This window comes from Eumetopias jubatus, unplaced genomic scaffold (genome assembly GCF_037043125.1).
Source record: "Eumetopias jubatus isolate StellerSeaLion01/CBP00866 unplaced genomic scaffold, mEumJub1_p1.0 scaffold_4, whole genome shotgun sequence".
NCBI lineage: Eukaryota > Metazoa > Chordata > Mammalia > Carnivora > Otariidae > Eumetopias > Eumetopias jubatus.
Window position 1 is genome coordinate 87,978,815 of NW_028274810.1, and position 25,270 is coordinate 88,004,084.

Genomic DNA, 25,270 nt, shown 5'->3' on the forward strand with positions numbered 1-25,270 from the left:
GCTGCAGTTCTTGGGTCTCAAAGCCTGCGAGTCCCAGCTGCCAGGGACAGGCTGGCTTCACAGGAGGACGGGTTTGGGTAGTCACACGGGGCCTCTTGCTCAGAACTCTGCTTGCTTTAATGCTCTGCTGTTGTCCTCTTGTATATATATGTGTGTATGTGTGTATAAATATATATATATTTGTATATATGTGTATTTAGTTATATATATATAATATATATACATTTATATATGTGTGTGTGTATACATAAATTAGGCAAGGGGTCCTACAGTTTTCATTTTGCACTGGATCCTGCAAATTATATAGCTGTCCTAGCCAGAGACCTCAGAGTTGTCCATCCTGATCCTTACCATATTTCAAATGATGAGGGTTGACTTCCAGGTCCAGCTTTCTTTCCAGGATGGCAAATTGTTGTTTAATCATTGATTCTCCTTCCTGGCCAATGGCAGATCTTGTAGATCCATCCTAGCTGTCTTTCCTGGGGGTGGTAGATGCTGTCTTGGTGCCCAACCCAGATCACCTCTACCCTGCCAGTGAACCCATCTTCCAGCTGCTGTGTTGGCTTCACACAGCTGCCCCCTTCCCTGGAAAATTGCACTTACAAGAGGGAGCACAGAGGTCCTCACCTGGGAATTTACTCCACCTTCCAAGTCAATGACTGACCGATACAGGGTACAAAAGGTAGATTCTACTCTGTGGTGTGGCTTATGTTCCAGAACCCTTCCCCTATGATCATGCCCAGGCTACGATTTGAGACTCTATCACTGCTTAGCATCTTTCCTTTCCCCCATTCTTCGTCACTCCCTTTTATTTTTTTTAATTAAAAAAAAATTTAAAGGCTTTTTAAAAAAAGATTTTATTTTTTTAAAGTAACCTTTACACCCAACATGGGGTTCGAACTCCCAACCCTGAGATTGAGTCACATGCTCCTTCAACTGAGCCAGCTAGGTGTCCCTTCTTCACTCCTTCTTATACAGGTTTTTCTTGAAGTGTACTCCCTCAAAAAAAAAAAAAAAATTACCTAATGCCTGCCTTAGGCTCTGCTTCTAAGACAATGGGTAATTAACTTCAGAATCTTTCTCACCAGATTCTAAAAACAGTAGTAAGTACTACTACTAGGTCTATCACAAACTTAAGGACATCACTTGAGCCCTCTAGTGACAGAAAAGATAGTCCCCAAAGGCATTCCAGCCATGCTCCCTTGCCCATCTGCCAAGCCAATCCCACAGAGTCAGACCAAGGATAGAACTAACCAATATCCCATTCAAAGGAAAGGCACTTAGAACCACCCTAGTCTCTCCAATTTTATTACAGGACGTGTGGGTATCGGAGGGAAGGGGCAGACAGGTAACAGGCAGGAGCTGGGGGCCCTCCCCCACCATGAGCTTCAAGGCCCAGTGTGGGGTGCGGGTGGGGTTCAGGAGAAGACTTGAGATGAAGATCAGAAAGCCAAGGCAATCAGTGCCTTACATAAAACAAAGACTGTGCAATGTGGAGTGGGCCCTCCTGTACCAGGACGAGAGGAAGAGCCTGCTGGGTGGCGAGGCTGAGTCTCTGCTGACACTGGGTGGCTCATGGGATTGGTTACTGCCGCCCAGGCCTGGAAGCCCCGAGACAGACTCGGGTGCCCTCCCTCCCTGTAAGGGGCATGGAAGCACTGCCTCCCAGGATGCAACTTGGTTGAGCTGGCTGGCTCACGCCTCCTTTGCTCTGGAGATCAGAGGGGAGTGAGACATTTTGGTCTGAAAGGCTTTCTTTTTCACCTCGGTGAAAATGGGCAGGGGAGAGAGGTGAGGGGCAGTGCAAAACAAAACACTCCAAAATTGAGACAGGCTGAATCTCAGCTCCACCACTCAGTGACCTTAGGCACGTCACTTCACTTCCTTGAGACTCAGTTTCATCTGCAAAATGGGAACAATTACTATCTGCCTCACAGGTTTGTTGTGAGGATTAAATGAGAAAATACAAGTAATGTTAACAGAGTGCCCCAGACAGAGAAGGCTCAGTATGGATACTTCAGTGGCAGACAGAACTCAGCGGATGGGAGGCCGGGGAGCATGTCTGAGGAAATGTCTGCCTTCCTCTTCCAGGTTTGAGAGTGAGCCCCTGTGGGGGCAGGCGTTGGGGAGCAGGTGTGGCTCCAAGGCTTTAATGAAAAAGCCCAAGGATCTCTCATGGTCCTGAGTGGCGGACAAGGATAGGGTTGGGGGTACACTGACCTTTTTTAAAAAGCTGGAAGAAAAGGAAGAGAGGACTATTTCTTCCTGTAGGTGCAGCTGCAAAGACATCAAGCTGGACCCATCTAGGATTTCAGATCCAGCCATCATGGGGCTGCTGCTGGGGGAAGACACCACCCCTTCTTTCTCCTCAGCGTTGGGGTTATCAAAAATACCTACAAACTGTGAGAAGCTTCACATAAAGACACTTTTCTGCATATATAAAAAAGACTGGCTGTGGTCAGTGGCTTGGGACGTAGACCAAGGCCTTAAGAGAGGCCAAGGAGGGTCAATGGCCACTCGGTGGTGGGCTAGCTGGTCTGGGCTGCCCTGACAGCTGGGGCAGCGCCAGCTCTGGGGGAGGCTGTGTTCTTTGGCTGAGGTACACTTCTGTGGAGCTGGGGTCTGTCATCCTACTGTGACCCTTGCTGGGGTAGGTGGAGGTGGTTGGGGGTGCCTTGGCGCTGGGCCTCAGGAACCCCTCAGTGGACTCCCTTGCTAAGAGCAGAAGTCTCCTTCACAGTGAACCTCTCCAGGCAGCTGCCCCCCAGCAAGTCCCAAAATTGGTGCTGGGTGTCCTATCATTAGGTTGGATTGAGTGGTCTGGGAAGCCAAGGTCCGAGGTACAGTGAATTCTCCTGAAGGAGGGCTTTGCCCTGAGCCTCCAAAAGGCTGTCTCCAGCTGAAACTCACCCCACTGGGGGACACCAGGCGGGGGGGGGGCAGCCAGGAAGGAGGCTCCAAACAAGAGTGCTTCCCTGGCAACCCCTCCTTAACCCCCAGTCCAGGGTTTCTTGATGTTTCTTTTGGGATGAATGTAAGGAGAGAGGGGTGGCCCAGTCTTCCTAGCACCACTCCTTCCTGATCTTCACCTCACAAGGACCTGGACTATGTGCCTGAGTGGGTGAGGTCCAGGGAGATGACCCGAGGCCCCATTTTTGGTATCCTGAACAGCTTCTGGAACCATGTGGGTAGTAAAGGGCTAATGGTGGCAGCTGGAGCCAGAGGTTCATCCAGCCAGTCAGCCCAGACACCCCCGTCTACCCCCCATTGACCTCAGGCCCCACGGGCAGCCTGGGAGCGGCAGGGGTGGGAGTGTGAGGACCACCGGCTCTGGGCCTGAGGGGCCTGTCCTCAGCGCTGGAGGCCCTTCCTTCAGCTCCCCCTACGCCAGCCGGGCCTCTCACGGCCTGAGGGTACACTAGGGCTGCAGGAGCGGCAGGCCACGCCGAAGGCCCTCCTTCAGGAACTGCATATACGTGGCCGTGGACGGGTCCTCAAAGGTGGATGAGAAGCTGAAGACGTTGTTCTCAATATCCTCGGGCTTCATGGAGGTGATATCCAAGAAGTAGTTGGCGTTGATGTGGTGGACCTGGGAGAGGGGCCAGGTGAGGAGAGTGAGCGGGGCCCCCTCTGCTCCCGGTCTGCTCATGCCCTCTTGGGAGAAGGGGCCACTCTCAGGCCTCCACTGTCCTCACTCCGAGGCAGACGGCAGACAGGCAGAGCAGAACCGAACCCAGGGCCCGGCCGTTTCCCCGTCTCCCGCCTCTGGGCACACAGGGCCCTCTGCCTGCGGAGCTCTCCCACACTCATCTACTGGCCAGAACCTAACGCCTCTCCGCCTTCCCCTCGCCCCCACCCCCCACGGCCCCTCTTCTCCTCTGTTCCTGTGACCCTTGAACTCCACACTCCCTTCTGCCAAAATGCCCACCCACTCTGTGTGCCTGCTTCCCTGCTTCCTCTCGCCCTGGTTACTCAGCTCCTTAAGGGCAGGTGCCCATACACGAGCCAAGAAACAAATGGACAAGCGGGAGGGCGCAGTCCCCGGGCCAAGTTTTGTCCACTGGGCTCTGGGATGCCAGGGCCTGCCAGGGCCGGGCCCACCGTGCTGAGCGCCAGGGCGCAGTGGCCCTCTTCCCAGCCAGCCTCAGCTCTTGCTCCCCGACTTCCTCCTCCACTTGAGAGCCTGGGGAAGCTAACGACCCGACCACGGTCTTCAGTCCCACACGAAACCATCCCTCGGGACTCAAAGGGCAAGGGGCAGGAGATTCTGAGGCTCACATGCAGGCTGCACTTAATTGTGTAACTTTCACCAAGTCTCTGGACCTTTTTGAGCCTCAGTTTCCTTGTTTGTAAAATGGGCACTTGTCATTGTCCCTCTCCCAAAGACGCGTGAGACCCCCGTGAGAGGCTGTGAGTACTTATAGGGGCCCCCGGGGAGAGAGAGGATCTTGCAGCTTGGCTCGGCCTGGGGCCCCCTGGTCCTCTCTGCTTGTCACGAGGCCGGGCCCCTCCTTCCGCCTTCCCTCCCAGAGCTGGCCACAATGGTCCAGGGTCAGCTTTCCCTTCCAGGCCACATTCCTGTCCATTCCCCGAAGTGCTGTCGAGGTCCCCCTTCTCGTGGGAGTGTCCCCACCCCTGCACGAGGCAGGCCGGGTGGGTGTGACAATTCCTATTTTATAGAGGGGGACCAGTGAGGTTCAGACTGACTGGGAGAGCGGCAGGAAGTGGCGGAGCCAGCCCCGAAGGCTGATGAGGTCTCTGAGTGTGCGCCCCTTGCTTGCTGCTTCCTCTGCCCCGAGCTGCCTGGCCCAACCGGGGGAAGGCGTGGGGGGCTGCCTACCACAGTGCCGTTGGGCAGACAAATCATCATCTCCACGGGGAAGCTGTACTTCTCCAGGTGCAGGTCAGCTAGCTTCTTGTGGGACGGGTTCTCCTGGTCATTCTGTGGGGACACATGTCCCGATGCCTCAGCCACCGGCCCCGTCCCCGGGGCTCCCACGGGGCTGTTCCCACACACCTGCCACTCACCTGCAGGTCTTCCAGCTCCCTCACCAGGGACCAAGTGCTGATGAAGCTCTCATTGAGGAGGGCGATGATGGGCGAACTTTCCAGGACAGTCTCCCGGAGAGTCCGCCCCGAACCTGTTCAGGAAACAGCAAGGCCAGAAGGGTGAGGCACCCCCACATGTCTTGCTGGGTTCTCTATCAGCAATAAACCTTCTGGGCTGTAGAGCCGTCTGTGCACCCCAGTAAGAACAGATTCAAAGAGCGTGCCACAGAGTAGGTGCTGAGTAGAGGATCGCTGTAATTCCAGTCAGTGACATTGTGGCGTCCTGGGCTGAGAGGGGGTGGGGGGCAGGGCGGGGGGAGGAGGGAGACACACAGACAGACGACAACCTCGGCCCAGGGACCTGCAGATAGTGCCAGCTTCTTTTTTTTTTTTTTAATATTTATTTATTTGAGAGAGCGAGAATGAGAGAGAGAGAGTACATGAGAGGGGGGAGGGTCAGAGGGAGAATAGTGCCAGCTTCTTAAATCCACTAAACTCTAGAGCCCAGGGCCTTTGCACAGATTATTCTACCTAAAACACTTTTCCTCCTGCCACTTGATAAACTTCTCCTCCTCCTCCAAAGTCTCAGCTTACAATCCCTATCTCTGAGAAGGCTCCCCTGAGCCCCGGTCACAGTCTTGTGCCGCCCTGCACCATGCCCTGTGTGCCGCTCACCACGCTTGTCTTCATTCGACACGCGCCTTCTACACACACTGCGCTCCCCGAGCACGGGGACCACTTCTGACCAGACTCCCCGCACCCAGCCTACAGGCTTGGTGCAGGCGGTGACTGGGGTGTTTGTGGATTGACTGGAATGAGGGCAGGGGCATGCTCTTACCCATCTTTGTTCCCGCTGGCAGACACCCTAAATCTCTGTGTCCGGTAGGTCTTGGGTGAATCTTCCGAATACGTACACGCACGGCCAGCCTCTGGCACTACTTTCTCTCTTACTTGTGTGCAACCCTTCACGGAGCACAGACACACACCCATTTTCACAACTCTGTGGGGTAAGTGTGTTCCCCCTCTTTCACTGTCGAGAAAACTAAGGCTCAAGGAGGGGAAGTCACGTGGCCAAGGTCTCCACGCTGAAAATGGTTGAGCTGGGCTCTTCCTAATGTGAACACCAGCTTCTTCCGAGCTCAGTGCAGAACTCCCCCGGGCTCTTACTCCACATCCCTGCCCTGTGTAGTCCCCAAGCCCCGCCCCCCATGCCCCAACAGGACAGTCCTGTTGGTCTCAGAGCCTCCTGCACCCCACGAGGTGTGACTTGTCCCCCCATTCTCTCAGCCTGGCGGGGTCTCCCTCACCTCAGCAGGACTGGTCATCCAGGGCCCCCCACAGCAGAATTGAGTGCACCAGCTTGTTCTTGGCCTTGGCGTGGTCGAAGGCCTCGATGAATGGCAGATAGGTGACCTGGGGCCAAGGGGTGACACAGAGAAGCTACTGTGTGCGGCTAGGGTCCTACTCAGGAGGTGTGGACAATGTGTGTGTATGTGTGTGTTTGTACTGTGAGTGTGTAACTGTGCGTGCATGCATATGCATGTGTGTGTGTCTGAGAGAGAGAGAAAGGGTATTGCTGGGCCAGGGGATGCCTCCTGCCAAGTTCTGAATGGCAAAAGAGAGGCCCCACTGGTACGGGCAGGGCCGGGCAGGGAGGTGGCCTCAGCAGCAAGCCCCGTACCCAGCCTGGAATCAAGGGCCACCCCCGCCCCGCACCGCACTGTTCCCCCAGCCCTGGCCGCACAGACCTCGCCCCTGGCCCTCGCTCCCGTCTAGCCCCACCTTCTTGAAGGGGTACATGGCCACCTCCAGGCGCCGGGCGGCCTCCTCCCAGCTCAGCTCCTGCTGCCACTTGATCTCCTCAAACACAAACTGGAGGGGCTCCCCTGAGGGCGGGCGGCTGTCGATCATGTTGCCATCCTCATCCAGGATCATGGAGGGGACCGATGGGCCCAGGGCCTCCAGCTCCATCTGGGCCAGAGAGTAGGAGGGGATGACATCAGTGAGGGTGTCTCAGAGATGGGCAAGACTCCTTGAGAGACCCTCAAAGACCCCCCGACTCAATGGAGAGGTGAAGGAACTGAGGCCCCGGGAAGGACAGGGCTGGGTCAGGGCTGGGGTGAGTCTGGGGCAGAGCCAGGGTCCATCCAGGGCTCCTTCTACCACGTGAAGCCGTCTGAGGACCAATGGCAACTGTGAGGTTTTCTGTGCAAGATCAGGTGGTTCCCCAGAATCCTGCTTTGGGGACAGCTGGCCTCAGCCCACCAGAAGCTCTGGCCTTCACCCGGACTGCCTGCGGCACCCAGCCCTGCAGACCTGGGTCGGGACCCCTTGTGTGCTCACCTGGGGGATGTAGCCAATGTCCACCTCCATGTTGCTGCTCTCACCGGCCCCGTACAGCCATTCCATGTCCACGTTCAGAGACCTGGCGACAGGGAGAGGGGGCCAGGGCAGAACACCCCCGTCACCAAGGCCCATGCCAATCTTTCTCTCTCTGAGAGCACACAAGCTTCCCCATTTTACAGATGAGAACACCGGGGCTTGACAAGGTGACCCCGAGGTCTTAGGGCCACTGGGATTCTGCCCGCGGAGCCTGGGCCCTCTTCTGTCCCTGGGCCGCCTCTTTGGGAGGTGCTGCAACCACACCACGCTCGACTGGCCCAGCCCCTTCCAGTTCACAAAGGGCTTTCCCATCCATGTCTCACATGCTGCCCACGGCTCTTTGAGGCAGAAAGATCATCAGTGCCTCCCTCAGGACACGGAGAAGGGCAGTCGTGAAAACCCAGCACCCTCCTCCCTGAGTTGCCAGCGCCCCCTCCCGCCCCCCGCTGGAAGTGTGGCCCCACCACAGGTCACCTGCAGATCGGCCACATGAGGGAGCCCCAGGACCGACAACTAACCTCCTCAGGCAGGATTGGGGGGGGCGCCTGAGGAGCTGGGCAGCCTTGGGCCTGGTTCCAAGACACAGGCTCAGGAGCAGCCGGTCTTGGGGCTGGTCATTTGCCCCTGCCCTGTTTCACCCAACCCAGGACCTCCACCTCCAACCCTGGGGTGGAGGCAAACGTGCTCTGGGCTGAGCCTGTGCATTTGGCGGCGGGCGGGGGTGGGGGAGGTGCTTGCTTGCTGAGGGGAGGGAGAAGAAACCACTCCTGCTCCTGGGTAGTGGTTTCTCTTCCCAGGCTCTCCCAGCCATCCCTTCATGCATGCCCAGGAGCCATGCCCCGCCCCCCCCCAGCTGATGAGGAAACAGGTCCAGAGACAGCCAGGGCTTTGCCCTGGGCCATGCAGCCCACTGGTGCCACAGTGGAGACTTAACTATGGGGCTCCCAGCTCCCAGCCAAGGTCTTGTCCCTGTCCTGGGTCACTCAGACCCACTAAGCAGCCACTTGCTATCAGGGAGGAATCTGGAAAGACTTGGAAGTCAGGCCTTCTGGTCCCATGCTCCCCTGACAAGAGGATGACCCTGAGCAGACTGGGCAGGCAGGCAGGCGGCCGGCATGGAGTCCTCCCAAAAGGCCCCTTCCCTCCACACCCCCCCCTCCCCCGGGCCTGTGGTAGCAACTGCAGGCAGTGGAGGGCCTGCCCCCAGGACTACATGGGCTGCTCCCTTGGCCCGGCTAAACCCTCCTCACCCCGCCCCCTGCCCCACCCAGCTCTTCCATGTCTCTTCCTCTGGGCAGGCTTCCTGGACTCGGATCAGCCAGGTCCCTGCCCAGCTGCCAGCACTAGGGTGCCATGTGCAGGCTGTGGTCATGGGTCTGTGAGAGGTCTGTCAGCAGAATGAGGGTGTTAGGCTCCAGCTTTGGGGAAGGTTTGCTGCAGTGGGTCCCAGGCACAGTGTTGGTGGTCCAGGCCAACTGGGACATGGTTGCCAGATGATGGAATGACCCACCTCCGCTCACCTCAAGCTGCCTGCTCCTGGGTCAGCTCCAGGCCCCTTCCAAGAGAAGTGGCTCTGGGGAGCGAAGGAGGGAGAGAGACGGAAGGGGCCTCTGGGCCCCTGTACCCGAGCTCCTGGAGCTGGGGGGTGGAGTGGGGCCAACTATAACGGGGTGCAGGGCTGGGCTGGGGCCAAGGCTCCCACCTGTGGTTGGGCACGAAGAGCCGGAAGTCTCGGATGTGAGTGGCGTCTTTGGAGAGGATGATGTGGCCGGTGAACTGGCCAGGTGAGAACCAGAAGGGGAAGTCAGGCGGCTCGCTGAGCTGGAACTCGGCGTGGATCCTGGGGGAGTGGGGGGGGGCGGGGAAGCAGCCTGGCTGGGAGCAGCCCCCTGCTGAGCCACGGCCCACCCTGCTGCTTTTGTGTCAAAGCTGGGGAGCCCTTGGCCAGACTCTCATGGGGAAGACAGGGCTGGGCAGGGGACGAAGGAGAACGTGTGGGGCAGGGAGAGGACACGAGGCTCTCCAAGCGCGGCCCATCCTCAGGGCCGGGCCTGGCCTGACCAGCCTTCCTCTGAGCCCTCACAGCCTCTGCAGGGTGTGTTTGAGCTGGTGTCATAGCTCCTACGCGCCCCCTTCTGGGTGGATAACAGTCAGCCACCAGCCTCATGCTAAGCATGCCCCATACTTTCCCCGCGCTCCCAGGAGGAAGTCACCACCCCCCCCCCCACCCCACAGATGAGGAAACTGAGGCCCAGAGAGCCAACACTGCTTGCCCAAGACCAGAGGGTGGTACGTGGTGGCACTGGGGGCTTCCGGGCAGGCCCTGCCCTCACGGTGCCGGGTCCTTCCATGCTTCCCGGGGGTCCCCGGCCCAGCTGAGAGGCCAGGGAGGGTGTCTGAGGACTACACACCGGAACATCACAGTGTAGTAGAAATCGCTGATGGCCGTCAGGCAGGCGACGGCCCCCTGAGGGGCAAAGCGGGTCTTCACGAAGGGCCGAGGGTGGAACATGCTCAGGAGCCGGTGGATGATGACCTGGGGGGAAGGCAGTGAAGACCCGTGCTGGCCTGTTGGGTCCTGATCCCCGAGGTGAGCGTCTGTTCTGGGCCTGCAGGCCGGGGGCGCGGGAGGGGGTTGGGGGTCCGGGTGCGGAGCAGACGCAGAAGGGGCCATGCCTGGGCTGGGGCTGGGGCTCACTATGGGGCCCTCACCTCTTTGCCCTTGGGTGGTGGTGGGTAGAAGCGGTTGTTGGACAGATAGCCGGTGAAGACGCTCAGCTCACTGGGGATGATCCACCAGGGCTCGCCCAGCTCCACCCGGCCCCGAGGAGGAAGGAAGGGCCGGAAGTGGCGGGCGGCGAACACCGCACTTGGCGAGGCTGCCGTCGTCCAGTTGCGGAGGCCGGACAGGGCGAGGCGGGAGACCTGGGGCGGGGGGAGAGCCGGAGCTCTAGGGCGCCGAGAACCACGACGTGGGCGTTCCACGCAGGCCCAGAGGTCTCCCTTGAGCCCTGAGCCGGCCCACAAGCCAAGGGAGTGGCAGGACCCAGGGTGTGCTTTGTCCTGGGGACAGCCAGAGGCCTGGCAGGCACTACGTTGCCAGAGCTGAGGCTCACCTCACCTCCCCGGCCCCCAGCAGCACCCTGCTGGCCCGCTCAGGGGCAGCCCAGGCCAGAGCTGGCAGGGCCAGTTAGGGCTGGCGCGGGGCCGGGTGCAGGGGGGAGCTCTGTGCAGGGGTTCTGCCGGCCTCTTCACCAAGCCCAGGCCTCACAGACACATGGTCCTGCCTCCCTCCTCTGCACCAGCTGGCAATCCTGAGAGCCACCACCTGCCACCCCCTTCACCAGCCTTGCCTTCTCCCTGACCTTCTCTCCAAGTCTCCCCCTGGGGCTAACGTCCCACGGAGGGGGCCGAGGCTTTGGAGAGAAGTCTGAGGAGAAATTTCCACCTTTTGGCGGAAATCTCAGGGGTAAAGAGCAGGATGCGACCACAGAGAAGGGGAAGGAAGGTCACCCCCAGAGAGCGCCCCCTTCTAGAGTCGCCTGTACCACGCTGGCCAGGCCCCTGGCATGCCCGGCGTCCCTCAGCTGTTTCCCCGTCAGTAAGGCCCCATCTCCGTCAGGAGAGCTGACACGCGGGACAGAACGAGGGTCAGACTGTGCGGGCCTGTCTGTCTGCACGTCTGGAGCACCGAGGCAGGACCCGGGGCATGTCCTGGGGTAAAAGCTGCCCCTTGGGCAGCCCCTCCCTGCCCCTCTGTGCCACAGGCAGGAGTCCCATGAGGCATCCACCACTGGGACAGCACGTGCCTGGCCCCTTCGGGGGGCGCTCCACCACCAGGGAGCTGCCAGGTCTTCGCCGGCATCAGGCTCCCCCTCCCTTCCCAGCCTCCACAGTGGTAGGGGGGCCAGGCTCACTGGGAGGAGAGAGGTTCTTGGAGCTACCCCCCAGGGAGACCGAGCAGGCAGTTCTCTAAGCAGGGCTGGATGTGCTGCGCCAGGTGGAGCCGCCTGCCCGCGGGGTCCTGCCCACCCCTGCAGGGGAGCTGCCCGCGAAGGGGGGCCGCGCTCTGTGGGGCGCTGCCCCTGACCCATCTACCCACCAAGTGCAGCTGCACCCTGGCACCCCACCAGCTCCCGCCCTGTTCTCACTGCTCTGCGGGGGACTCATCTATTCGGACAACTTCAGCCACCAACTATCTCTGCCAACCTTCCCTCCCCAGGTCTTCTGTGGGAGGCCAAACCTGTGTTTCCAACCTCACTTGCTGGACTGTCCCCCCTGGACATCCGCAGGCGCCTCGACTTCAATGTGTCCAGACTGACCTCATTCGCTTCCCACCAGACCCATTCCCTCCCCTGGTCCCCGTGGGGCAAATGGCCCACCAACAACGGGGCTTTTCGTCTCCTGTTTCTCCCCAGCCTGCCGAGCATCTGACGAGGGAACCCTCCCATTTCAAAATCTGCTATGGTAATTCACTGCTGCAGAATGAAGGCCAAAGTCAGGCGACCGAGGCCCTCTGCAGTCTGGCGACTTCTCTTCCAGCCCCACTGGCCGGGATGCCCCTGCCTGTGTCCCACGTGCCCTGGGTCCAGCCGCACCAGCTCTCTGTCTGCAGGTGGCTGGCCCAGCACTTCCTGCCTTCAGACCTTTGTTCATGCTGCAGTGGCCTTTCAGGGGAGACGGAAAGGCTGAGTCTCTGTGGGCTGGGCAAAGAGGAAAAGTTGCTCCTGGCAGAGGGAACAGCATCCGAGGAGGCTCACAGCGGGAAGAAAGCCTGGACATCTGGAGTGGCTGGAACAGAGCAAGCTGAGGGGGAAGGGCGGGGAAGGCAGGCAGGGTGTGGGGATGCCTCGGGGCCAGGATGGGCTTGCGACCTTGGCCCACAGGCCTCAGGGCGGGGCAGGGCTGCTCAGGACAGCATTTGTCAGGCACCCCTCCCCGCCATGGCCCCCTGCCTGGGCTGAACCTCAGGTCTGGCTCATCAGAGTGCAGCAGAGCACCAGTCAGGTGCCAGGGGCCTGAGGAAGCGCAGAGGCATGAGTCGCAGGCCTTGCCCTCAAGAAACTCACAGCGTGGGGGCGGGGGGAGACCAACTTGCAGAAAGTAATGAGCTGCCTCCTCTGCCCGGGTCCTTCCATCCTTCCATTTCCCCCTCAACCCCCCGCCACTGGCTCAGGCCCCTCCTCCTGCAGTCTCTGTCTGACGACACTGCCTCTAGGAAGCCAGTCCAGATCCCGTCTGGATTAGGAGCTCATGCTTACCCCTCCTGCACCACACTGTGTCCTAAACAACGGGGTTGGCATCGCACCCACTTCTGGACCCCCCAGGGCCTGGCACATTGGGGCACAGGGGACAGCTAATAAAGGAAGGAAGAAAAGACGGAAAGCGAAACAGAGCACAGACCTATTCTCGGGGGTAAGTGTGTGCAGACAATCCTGTATCTGTGGTCCTACCTGGGGGCAGACTCCACTGCCCCCCACTCAAACTCACCCCCAGGAACCCGTCTTTGCTCTTGGTCATGGACTCCGGGCGCAGAGGCTGGAATCGGGCTTCTATGGTGAGCGTCTCCTCACTGGGGTCAAGGGCCAGTTCCGCCTCCTCGTAGACGCCCACAGGAGCGGACCCTAGGAGACACACAGTTGCTGGAGAGCGGCCTGCCCTCTGGCTGCAGGGCCTCTCTTCTTTGCGGATGTCTGTCCACCCCCTTCTCCCCCCACACAGGAAGGTGATTTAAGGGGGCCAGGCTTAGAGCTGGAGTAATAATAGTTAACAATTCCCAAAGTAACAACCAGTAAGTATCTCACAGCAGTCTGGAGAGGCCGATAATAACATTATTACCAATTCCACTTTACACATGAAAAAGTGGAAGCTCAGAGAGGAGGTGAAGTCACTTCTCGAAGGTCACACAGCTAGGTCGTGGGGGAGTCAGGATTCAAACCCAGGCCTGTTTTACTCTAAACCCACAATCAACCATGACCCTCTTCTGAGGGCACTATGATCTCAGAGACTCCGTTTCCTTAAAGGCTCAGGAACCAGATGACCCACGTTCAAATCCCCCGCCTCACCAGCTGTGTGATTTGGCCAGTGGCTTGTTAGGAGGATTGGACGAGAGAATCCACGTGGTGTTAGCACCCGGTTTGGTTCAGAGTGAACCCGTAATAAACTTTAGCTGTATTACTACTACCAGAGGATTCAGGGTCGGGGAGCCACAGAGCGAGGGCTCAAACCGAATTCTCCTGACTCCACCCTGTGCTCCTTCCACCCGGCCGGGCTGGCTGGTTGTCCGGCTTCCCTTTGTTCTGTGAACTGAGTCTGAGATGAGCTTGGTGCTGGGCCCACCAAAGGCAGCCTCTGGGCAGGCAGCTGCCTCTCCCAGTGGCTGGGGTCCCAGCACCAGAGAAGCCACTGCCTGGGGCATGCAGAAGAGAACACGGGCTGGGCCTCATCAGCCCGGCTCCAGGCTGAGGTCAGTTCCATTTCCTGGACCATTGGGGGCAAATCACTCAGCCCCTCTGGTTTTCCTACATGGGCAATCGAGGCCATGCTGCCCTGCATGTCCCTGTCCTGGGGGCCTCTTGAAACGAACGCTTGTCAGAGAGCCACTGAGGAGAACGAATGAAAGCGAGAAACAGGACCGTCTTTGACACCATCTTTGGTATCATTAAGCTCTGAGATAGATTGCAATGTCCTCCAGAATGCCAGTTTGGAAGAGAGGAGACTTGCTTCTCCCCGATTTTCTGGATGGTCCTGTTTCCTCATCTGTCCAAGGAGGGGCTGGAGTGGCAGTGGCTGAACTTGATTTTGATTTCTCAGGTCTTTTCCTGCCTGAGGTATGCCCAGTTTGAGACCTTTCAAGTGTGGAGGGAGTCATGATGAAGACTGAGGGAGAAATGCAGCCTATTTCAAAAAGGGTGACTGACGGAAGGGAGCGCCCTAGACACCTCTCAGGGGTAAGGCAGTGGCATTGCTCGCCATGGTGCTGTCCTCGGGCAGGTTCATGGGACAGAGATGATGCTTGGCATCTGCTGGCGAATTGACTGACAGGCCAACTGGAAGCACTGGGAGCAATTCCTAAACAGGAATCATCAGAATCATTTGGGATGCCTTTCGAAACTGCGTATGTCCAGAATCCTCCTCAAACCTACTGAGTCAGAATCCTCAGGGGCTAGAATCAGGAAGCTGCCCTTTTAATCAGCATCAGCTTCTGACGTAAAGCCCTGTTCTGAAGAATCACGGTTATTTCTGCATTTGTAAGCCGATGTAGCAAAACTTTCCAAAGAGCAATCTGGAAACCTCAGAGAAAGGGAACAGCTGGAATGTGCAAGTCTATTCGTCTGCCTTGCTTTTTCAAGTATTTTACTCTTATCACAGATTATTAATACCACTGTCCAGCACGTTATGGCCTTTTAGTTTCTTTCATAAAAAGTTTTATTGCCTGACTTCTAAGTAACTCATTAGGGACAATTCGTAAAACTTTTAAGGTATAAGGAAAATTAAACACACTCATAACGGAACCAACTAGACAGACGGCTTCTGGTTCCTGCATAGATTTGATGTTTTGGGCTTTGTTTTATTTTATGTTTTCTTTTCCCAAAATTTGGTCCAGTTTTGCACTCCTAGCAGCCTAGGTGTTAAGGGAGGAGAAAAAGATTTATGTGTAAAAAATTACAAGTGTCCTCGAGCCCAGCAAGCTTGTCCAACGTGTCATTATGAGGGAAATCACTCTCTCCGTCCATGAAAAAGGACAAGGAGGTGGCTGGGTGGATGCTCTGAGGAGTGTTTGCAGAATAAGAGGTCAAGGCCAATCCACATGAGGCTGAGCTGTTTACCAGCCCATCTGCCTTCACCGCAGAACTGGATGCCACTGAGAGACATGGACCCACATCTGCTCTAGCAAATTCACATTTTTCATCTGACCCTCCTTCTCTGGCAGGGACTGCGGTCACCAGACCAGCAAGTGGCCGACCTACTCGACCCCGCCTGAGACACAGAAGGCCCGTCACTGGCCCCTGGCGCTCACGCACCCAAGGGCAGCTGATGTCTCTCTTCCTTGCCTTTCCCAGCTGTTGACCTCCTTACACCCAGCTATTTGGATAACTAGATCCCGAGTTCAAGAGGTGTCACAAGATGTTGGAGAGAAATGGACACAGAGGTTGGGGTGCTGGTGAGACCGTGAGAGAAGCATTTAATAATTCATTAGAATATTTCAGCACCTCACCTTTATTAAAAAAAAAAGGTCACTGATTATAAGTAGGTAAAAATGGACCGCCAGGACAGACTAGGAATCCGACAGCACCTGAGCAGAGTTTAATCGCTAGTAACTGGTAAGAGCGCCTGTCCACTGAAAGCTACTGTATACTGGTCACTCTGCAGACATTCTCGCTAATCCTCAAACCTGGGAACCGGTGTGGGACCTGGAGCCAGATGGCCCCCTTTCTAATCCTGGCTCTGCACCTCCCTGGGCCTCATCTCCCTCTCCAGGCGGCCCTCCTGCTAGGAGCAGGCTCAGTGGTCAAGAAGCTGAGGGCCATGACGCACGTGCCCCCTCCCCAGGCCCCAGGCTCTCCTGGTACCTGTCAGCTTCTCAGCAATGGGCTTGAACTCCTCGGGGCTGAGGTACATATCCCGGTCTGTGTCCAAGGAGGAAAAGAGAAAGAGGCCTTCTGTCCCCAGGGCCTTCAGCGCGGACTCCTGCTTGGGAGGAAGGGGCTCCACTGAGCACCATTTGGGTACCCAGCCGGGGGTCCTAAACAGGCCGATGGGGCAGCTCCCAGCACCATCTTCCTGAGTTCTCACAACACTTCCCAGTCCACCCACCCAAATGTCCCCTCGGTACCACCCCGGAGCCCCAGTCCCCACGCGGTCCCTGCTGGGCCCTGCTCCTTCATCCACTACCCACTAAGCCCAAGGGCGCCCTAGTCTCCTACCCGGTCCCGTCCCCATGTCACATTCTTTCACCAGTGTCCTCTCCTGTGCCCCCAGCACTGTCCCAGCACTCTCCGGGGCCACCAGCAGACTCTCCCGGGGCCCGGCTTCACTCCCACTGTCCAAGCCACCGGTCTGTCCCAGGCCCTGCCCCACACTGGGCCAGTGTTCTGGCCTCCCAGCACAGCCCTCCCAAGTCTGCTCCACCCGCCACCCCCCCACCCTTTCCCCCCCTTTCATTCCACCCTCCGCGGCCCACCGGTCCCGACCTTCCATCGCGCCCCTACCCCCCACCCCGTGCCTCCCCATCCCCTCCCCCCTCCCTCCGAGCCCGGCGCCCGCCCGCTCCGGGGGCCGCCTACCCCCCCGCCCCCGCCCCCGTCCCCGTCCCCGCCGAGCCCCCTCCCCACCTCCTCCCGGTCCCCCTCCCCGCCGCACGCCGCCCGGACCCCGACCCCCAAGGGCCCAACCCTCCTCCCCCCCCCCGCCCCCCGGCCCCGCGAGCCCCGCGCCCGCCCTTCCCCCGGGGCCGGACCTGCCGCGCGGCCGCCTGGGCCTCGTTGTGGCGGGCGTAGGCTCGCGCGGCGGCGGCGGCGGCGGCGGCGGCGAGCAGGGCCCCGAGCAGCGCCAGGCCGCGGGCGCGGCGGGGTGCGGGCGGCGGCGCGGCGGGGTCGGGGCCGGGGCCGGGGCCTGGGCCGGGCGGCCCGCGTTCACCCGGCCGGGCCCGGCCCATGGCGGCGGCGGCGGCGGACTGGCGGCGGCGGCGGCGGCGGCGGGGCGGGGCGGCCTCCGGGCCGTGGGGCGGGTGCGGGCTCGGTGGTGTCAGGGGGCGCCCTAACGGGGACTCCCTGCCGCCCGCCTCCCAGCCCGGCCTGCACCTCGGCTCCCAAAATGAAAGCGGGGCCTCGGCGTTCGGTCCCGTCGGGCGGAGGCCTGGGAGGCGGTGGGGGTGGGGGTGGGGGTGGGGGTGGGGGTGGGGGTGGGGTGGGGGTGGGGGTGGGGGTGGGGGTGGGGGGGCGTCCGCACCTCCGAAGCTTGTCGGGGAGGGGACTCCGGGCCACCAGGCTTCGTGTCCCCCTCTGTTGGCAGACGTGAGGGAGGCCCGAGGGGGAACACCCCCCTCTCCACCCTTATCCCACCTGCTTTCTAAACCGTCGTCTGTCCTCTAGAAGAATGAAAACCTACAAAGGAAGTCCTGCCCCTACTCCATTCCCTTCAGGGTCCACAGACTTCCACTTCTGCACAATCGCGGGGGCGGGGAGCGGGGGAGCGACCTGTACAAGGCCACCCGCAGGGGCCGCGGCCCTGAAACCCTCACCTGCTGGGGCCAGAATGTCCTCACCTGTAAGGGGGAGTCAAAAGAGGCCCTCCCCGTGGATTGTGGTGCGGAAGAAATACCTGGGTTGGTGGGGCTGGCAGCCCCTTGGCATGGGCAAGGCCAGACTGTGACTTACCAGCTTCCCTCTCCTCTGCTGGACATGGCACCACCACAGGAGCGATTTTTCTAGAGAGCAGCTCTTGGCATGCCTGCAGGAGGACCTGGGAATGGGGGCGGGTGGAGTTTGAAGAAATACTTTTGGATCTGCCAATACTTTTGGTTCCTGTCTCCAGAAGCCTTGGTTCCACTGGGGCCCTCTTCCATTATTTGAAGGTCTCCAGGAGCCCAGGGATGGCTCTGTCTTTCCCAGGAGAGGGCAGAAACCGCCCAAGCCTCTAGACAAGAACCCTGGCCCCGGGCGAGCAGCAGCACCATCCTTGATCACTGCCAACCCCAGTCCATGTGCACCTGTCAGGTCCCCGATGCTGGAGGGACCACTATGTGCTGGACTTGGTGTTGGGTACTTTATGCTTTTATTTGTTCTCAAGCAACCCACTGAGGTGAGGATTGTTTGCCCACCCAGGTCTGAGTCCCCATCTCATGCCCTGCCGCCTCCCAGGGGATGGCCCAGCCTAATGATTGGGGGTGAGGACTTTCTTCTACCACCACTTCTGTCCTTCATGGATAACCAACCATGACAGCACCCTGTGGGCAGGGCCCCATCTTCCCAGAGCCCACACAGGACCTGACACATGGTCAGCACTCTAATGTCTTTTGGACGAATGATTCCAGGGGACCGAGAGTTGTGGGCTCTGGACCTAGCTTTTACCCAGTGCTCTGGCCCCAAAGCCTCAGGGGGACCCACGGAGGGGCTGACATCTGCTGTTGGCTCCTGAAGACTTCCAACTATGCTACTTCCAACTCATTACCGCTAATGTTTGGGGACACCCTGCATATGACAGATGCTATTAGAAAACCAAATTCTGCTCTATCAGGAAGCAAAGCTAACAGAGCACAAAGCAGGTTAGGAGGGGAAGATTGATGAGCCAAGGCCCCTGGAAAATAAATGAGGGAGGTTTTCTTTGCCAGAATACTTTTATGTATTACACTTGGTTCTTGTTAAAGACACAGACACCCCACTGATCTCCATGGCCCAGGGCTGGGGAGATGGGCTGCTGGGATTGGGAGGGTGCTGGAGGAGGGGTGGGTTTACAAGACTTGACTTAGATCAGTGAGCCTCTGGGAGAAGGATCCATGTCAGGACCCCGCTCTGGGAAGACAGCTCTGGGCTTGGGCAATGGAGCTGGACTAGGTGTCCCACTGGTGGTACCCTTCCCAGGAGGCTTGTCTCCAAATGAAGGACCTGGGCAAGGCTGGGCCTTGAGAGATGGGGCCAGGAGGGTCGCTCTGGTCAGCAGTGGCGCTGCAGGGGCCTTTTGGCACCTCGTCTCTGGGCCCTGAGTGGGCAAGGGTGGTGTTTGGGAGTAGCGGCAAGTGGAAATTACATCCAAGTAAGTGGCATGCTGGCTATGTCCTTGAGGGGCTCCCAGGTGAGCAGGGAAATCATTCTTACGCCCGTTCAACACATGTCTGTGGAGGGTCTTCTGTGCAGGGTCTTCTGTGCTTGGTTCTGGGCATTGGGGATCCACAAGAGAAGACGAGTGGAATCTGCTCTTCTAGACGAGTCAGTGGGTACTATGACCCCCCCCCCCACCTTCCCCGGAGGTAAGTGATCTGAGAGGGATGTATGCAGAGGAGGGTTCCCGTGACTCTTAAGAGGGGCCAGAAGAGGCTTCACAGAGTGGAAGGCCAGCCAGGCCTGAGTTCAGGAGGTCACCAGTCAGAGCACCAGGGGAAGATCATTCCAGGGGCAGGAAGAGCAGAGGCAAAGGCCTGGCGGCATGAACGTCAATGGCATGTCTCTGGCATGATGAGGATTTGAGCAGGGAGGGAGTGTGAAGGGAGGGGGCAGGAGAAACAGGCTGGGGCTCCACGTGACTTGTGAAAAGCTTGGACTTTATCCTCAAGACAACAGAGTCATCCGAAGAGTGGGACATTCAGCCACGGAGGCTTCCTTCCGACTCCGGAGGGAGGGTCCTTCGCCTCCCTGCTGTGTCCACAGGGGGCATTGGTGCAGACACCCCGGGGCGCTCCATCCGCCGCTGGAAGAATACGCAAGGCCAGGGTCACTGCCTCATATCCTGGCCTGTGTGCTCTCTCTCTCTCTCTCTCTCTCTCACACACACACACACACACACACACACATGCACACGCACATGCCTGCCTGCCCTCCAGTAGCATCCTCTCTTCCGCTTGCTGTTTCGCTGGGGCAGACTCGCTGGGGAGGGGCCCCTGCTCTCCAGGGAGAAGATCAAAGTAGGGTTTTCGACTGCAGCTCTAGGAGGATAATGAGCTGGGGTCCGAGGGGGAGGAAAGCCATCTGGTGCTGGGTTTTGTGCTTCTCCTCTAACTCGAGGAGCCTGGACAGGCAGAGGGGTTATTTGCTCTGAACCCAACCCCTGACATGTTGCTGGTCAATCACAGGACCAGCATTTGGGAGCAAAATGCCACTTGGGAAAGGGGAGGCTTTACCTGCCCAGACCACGGGGGCCTCTCGACAAGCTCAGGCCCTACTGTGTGCCCGGAACTAGTCTAGGCTCCTGGCACACCGTAGTGAAGACAGACGAGGTACGTCCTCTTTTGGAGCCAAATATTCTAGCAGGGGGAGAGAGGTGATACACACGCAAAGAAGATCATTTCGGATAATGGTAACCGTGAAGGGGTGAGACAGGCAGGGGGCAGGCAGCTTCCCCAGGAGGAAAGGAAAGAAGGGAGAGCCGAAGGGAGGGCATCTCAGGCCAAGGGGCCAGTGCAGAGGCCCTGAGGAGGAAACAACCCTGGTGTGTTCAGGAAACGTGTGGAAGGCAGGGCGGGCTGTGTGGAGAAACAGGAAGGGCTGGGGAGAGAGCCGGGGCCCCACGGACGTTGTGGGCCGAGGCAACAAGCTGTAGTTGGATACAATGGAAACCATTGTAGGGTTTTAAGGAGGGGAGTGATGTGTCACTTGTTTTTATTATTTTTTTAATTAAGCTTTTTATTTTAATTCCAGTGTAGTTACCTGATGTGTCTTTAAACAGACTTTTCTAATAGCCAAAAAGGAGAGACAACCTCCATCTCCACTGATGAGTAGATAAACAAAATGTGGCAGATCCACACAACGGAGATTTTGGGGCAATAAGATGGAACAAAGCACCACTACATACTAGAACATGGACAAACCTCAAAAACATCACACTGAAACAAAGAAGCCAGACACAATTGTAGGATTGTAGGGTATTGTAGGATTCCATTAATATGGCAGGTCCGGTAAGGCCAATCTGGAGACAGAAAGTAGATTCGTGGTTGCCTGGCACGGGAGTGGGGGTAGGGAGTGACTGTTAATGGGCACAAAGCCTCTTTTTTGGGGTCTAAATGTTCTAAAAGGAGATTATGGTGATGGTTGTACAAATCTGTGAATATACTACAAAAACACGAATTGTATACTTTAAATGGGTGAACTTTATGGCATAAAAATTATGTCCCAATAAAGCTGAGGTTTTTTGTTTTTTTGTTTTTTGTTTTTAAGACCTTTCTGGTTTCTGGGTAGAGAACAGACTGAGGGGAGCAGGAGTAGACAGAGGGAGTGGGGGGGGGTTGGTTCAGTCTCAGCCCAAAGGCATCGGGGCCCTGGGCCGGGGGTGGGGGTAGCGCAGCCCGTGTCCAGTAGACAGTGGTGCCCTTCCCGAGATGGAAAAGCCTGAGAGGCCCAGGCTGCCGTGTGGACGTGACCCTGAGCCTCGTGTGGAGCGCAGTGTTGGGGAGGGGGCATGTGCAGGAGTCTGCAGCTGTGAGCTATGGGGACCGTAAACTTTCGAGTCACCAGCCTATAAATGACACTAAAGCCACAGGATTGAATGAGATCATTGAAGAAGAGAGAAGAGGCCTTTGGTTTGCGTGGCCTCGGCGGCTGGTACGTGGCCATAGATGTGGCCGTGCCTCTGAGTGCTGAGGGGCTTTGGTTGGATTCTCAGGCACAGGGCTGATGCCAGGACTAGCCAGAAAAGAGATGAATTGTGGGGGTCACGACTGTCTTTGGCTAGGCTCTCTCGTCCTGTCCAGGCAGGTTTATTTCCTGGGGTCAGGAAAGGCCCCCGCGTGGACAGCTTTATTCTCAGCGCCATGGCCGCAGGGGTCCTGGGCTGTGTCGCCTGCCTGCCGCTGGAGCCGCTCGACAGCCCAGTGGCTCTGATGCGCCATCGGGGTGGCGTGTCCCTGGGCTGGAGCGGGTACTCGCTGAGTTTCCTGGGTGGGGTTTTTTGGAGTGCTCAGCAGTGAATGCCAAATCCAGAAGAATTTTTCCCTCTTATAAAAACACCCTTCCGCCAATCCTATTGCTCATTCAGGACTGGAGGCTGAGGCTCTCAAATGCAAAGACAGGCGAGTTTCATGCAAGCCCCAAGAAATGAGTTGGACATTTGGGGGCTTCCCAATGGTTAGTGTCGAGCCCGGGAAGATGGTGCTGGGTCAACAGCCCCAAACTCGTCTGCTCTGAACTGTGCCCAGGGCCAAGGAGAGAACAGGGGTTGGGGTGATCGAGCTCCTGGTTTGTCCAGGACTGAGGGGTGCCGAGGCTGGGGGTTGCTCAGTTTGAAAAGCAGCCGGAGTTCTGGGCAAGCCGGGAAAAGCTGGCCCCCTACCACGGGAAGGCCGTGTCTCAGGGTGCCCCGAGGGGCTTACTCGTGCACCGCACCCCCAGAGGGGTAGAAAAGGGCTTTATGATGACCAGACAAAAAAGCATTAGAGCCCTGAGTATATAGGACATAAGTTGTTATAAGTTGTCTATAAATCTGAGACCGAAAACTCAGTGGAATGCCTATAATCTGAAGACTGAGAGGGAATTCAAAGGCCACGTGCCTGAAATCAGTCCGTGGTGGAAGAGGTCAGCACAGGGTTCACTCCAGGGATGGCGGGTACTGGCAGAGAGCAGGAGGGAGCTCTCTGGATGCTGGGAATATTCTCTATCTTGATGGGAGGGGAGGCTACATGAATGGGTACACAGGTGAATATTCCTGGAGCTGTGCACTTAAGATTAGTGACTTTTACACATGTGACTGTGTCTACACTATCCCTCAGTGGAAAAATTCTTTTAAGGGGCGCCTGGGTGGCTCAGTCGGTTAAGTGTCAGACTCTTGATCTTGGCTCAGGTCTTGATCTCAGAGTCGTGAGTTCAAGCCCTCTCTCTGCTGGGCTCCATGCTGGGCATGGAGCCTACTTAAACAAAATAAATTCTTTTATTTTTATTTAGTTTTTAAAGATGTATTTATTTATTTGAGAGAGAGAAGGGGCAGGGGGGAAGAGCAGAGAGAGAGGGAGAGAGAGTCCCAAACGGACTCCACACTAAGTGCGGAACATGATTCGGGGCACGATCCCACGACTCTGAGATCATGACCTGAGCTGAAACCAAGAGTCGGAGGCTCCACCGACTGAGCTACCCAGGTGCCCCCCAAAAAAGTTCTTTTAAAAAAAGGTTCATTTGGGAGCACCTGGGTGGCTCAGTCTGTTGAGCGACCACTGGATTTTGGCTCAGGTCATGATCTCAGGGTCATGGGATTGAGCCCCTTATGGAGCTCCGCTCAGCAAGGAGGGTAAGGAGTCTGCCTGTCCCTGCCCCCCGCTCTGTCCCACCCCCACTTGCACTTGTGCGTGCTCTCTCTTTCAAATGAATAAATAAAGTCTTTTAAAAAAAGATTCACTTAAAGGCTCAAGAAAGGGGCGCCTCGGTGGCTCAGTCCGTTAAGTGTCTGCCTTCCGCTCAGGTCATGATCCCAGGGTCCTGGGATGGAGTCCTGCATGGGGGGGCGGGGCGGGCGGTCCCTGCTCAGCGGGGAGCCTGCTTCTCCCTCTTTGCTGCTCCCCCTGCTTGTGCTCTCTCTCTGTCAAATAACTAAATAAAATCTTTAAAAAATTTAAAAAGTAAAGGCTCAAGGAAAAATGGGACTAATTTAAAACCCTGGAGCCATGGAAAAATAAAACTCAAATAAAGGAAGACACAGTGATTGAGCTGGAGGGATGAAGGGTTTCCTTAAGAGAAAGATCAAGGATGTAGAGACAAAGATGAAAGAGAGAGGAGGCAGATAGCTCCCGGCCTCTGGTGAGATGGGATTAGACGGTTGGACACGTCTGTCTGTTCTTCAGCAGGAGAGATCCCAGAGAGATTTCCCAGACGGAGAGGCAGTACATCAGAAAGCGGGGCAGATGTCTTCCCTAGGGAGCACGGACAGGCCCCGCGGGGAGGGTCCTAAACCACAGTGGGTGGCGGCAGTCAGGGTGGCCCCCTTGGTGATCAGGTCAGCTTGGGACAGGGAAGGTGCCAAGGCCACATGGCCATTGTAGGTGGGGAGCCTCACGCTGGGAGAACATGTGAAGCCGGAAAGGTGACACAGCAAAGGGTAAGGGTGCAACCAGGGGACACAGATCGAAGCCTGTGCAGGACGCTCCATGGAAGGTCATCTCCTGGTTCGAATTGCCCCTGGGGAAGGGGTGAAGGCAGATGGAAAATGGTGTTTGAGACCCAGAACTCACTGGCATCATACCTGCCCCAGATCCAGAAGATTCCAAAGGGAAAAGAGAAGGCCCCGGAGCCAGAAAACAGCCTTGGCTCCACACAGGCTGGCAGAGGAGAAGGGCCATCTGAGGAAGCAGCTTCAATTTTCAAAAGCGCAGCTGGACCTGCTTGACAGGAGTGGGGCCACAGAGGGGAGGGGAAGCTGCAGGAACAGAAGTCAAAGGAGAGGCTGCGGTGCCTTGAAGTCTCCGGTTCCCCTCCAGATGGGAAGAGTCCAGAGCACCATGGAAACACAGGGCAGGAGGCCCTTGCTGCCCCGGTACTCCCGGGGGGACCAGTCTCAGCCGCTCCTGCTTCGGAAGCGGAGAAGGGTTTCCACTGAGACGTAGGTAAGGGGGAGATGAGCCGGAGGCCTCTCCCCTCAGAAGTCAGAGGAAACTTGCACAGATGTGCCGCAGGTCATCTCATGGCCCTGCTTTAACCTCTTCCTGGCTTCTTGCTGCTCAGATTAAAATCAGACTCTGCAGATTAAAATCAGACTCGAGGCCCTGCAGGATGGAGCCCGGTCCATCTGACCTGCTCCGACCCACTGCACAGCGCCCTCCATTCGATGCTGCCCTCCCACTCCTTGGGTGCCCCCGTACTTCCTACCTCTGGGCCTTTGCACTTGCTGTTCCCGCTGCCTGGAATGGTGTGTCACACAGGTCTGCTCCCCATCTCCAGTGTCCCCCCGTCACTCTCCTATGTCCCCTGCCTGTGGCCTCCCCAGCACCGAGCTCCGTCTGCACGCCGGCCCCACCCTGCCACGGGCCTGGAAGCCCCACGGGGGCGGGGACCTTGTCTGTCTTGTCGAAGCTGCAGCGGCAGCACCTTGCCCACTGCCCAGCAGATACGGTTAATGGCCTCCTGTGGAATTACAAAGCCTGGAGGGTTCTGGAACGGTGGCCTGGGCAATGAGCCGCATGACCTCTGAAGGTCTGGGGCAGGGCCTG

General features: G+C 57.9%; 2 protein-coding genes across 4 annotated transcripts in view; both read right to left on the reverse strand.

The window, feature by feature from the left end:
* Nucleotides 1-838: 838 nt before the first annotated feature.
* SELENON (selenoprotein N) lies at nt 839-17,089 on the reverse strand. Its single transcript, XM_088022559.1, has 12 exons — nt 16,892-17,089; nt 16,005-16,122; nt 12,922-13,055; nt 10,144-10,356; nt 9,843-9,967; nt 9,134-9,271; nt 7,393-7,474; nt 6,832-7,020; nt 6,357-6,462; nt 5,029-5,141; nt 4,841-4,942; nt 839-3,589 (listed from the first exon to the last, which is right to left on the reverse strand). Exons 1-12 carry the CDS (start codon nt 17,087-17,089, stop codon nt 3,419-3,421), a joined length of 1,689 nt encoding a protein of 562 aa, XP_087878685.1. The 3' UTR covers nt 839-3,418.
* Nucleotides 17,090-18,573: 1,484 nt separating this feature from the next.
* Nucleotides 18,574-25,270, reverse strand: part of MAN1C1 (mannosidase alpha class 1C member 1) — a 152,465-nt gene continuing 145,768 nt past the window's right edge. Inside the window, exon 10 of one of the 3 annotated variants that reach the window (XM_088022558.1) lies at nt 18,574-19,836. In XM_088022558.1, the coding sequence (XP_087878684.1) occupies nt 19,712-19,836 (125 nt within the window). In that variant the 3' untranslated portion in view covers nt 18,574-19,711. The remainder of the gene's footprint in view (nt 19,837-25,270) is intronic. The other 2 variants (XM_088022557.1, XM_088022556.1) reach the window with 2 other exon arrangements.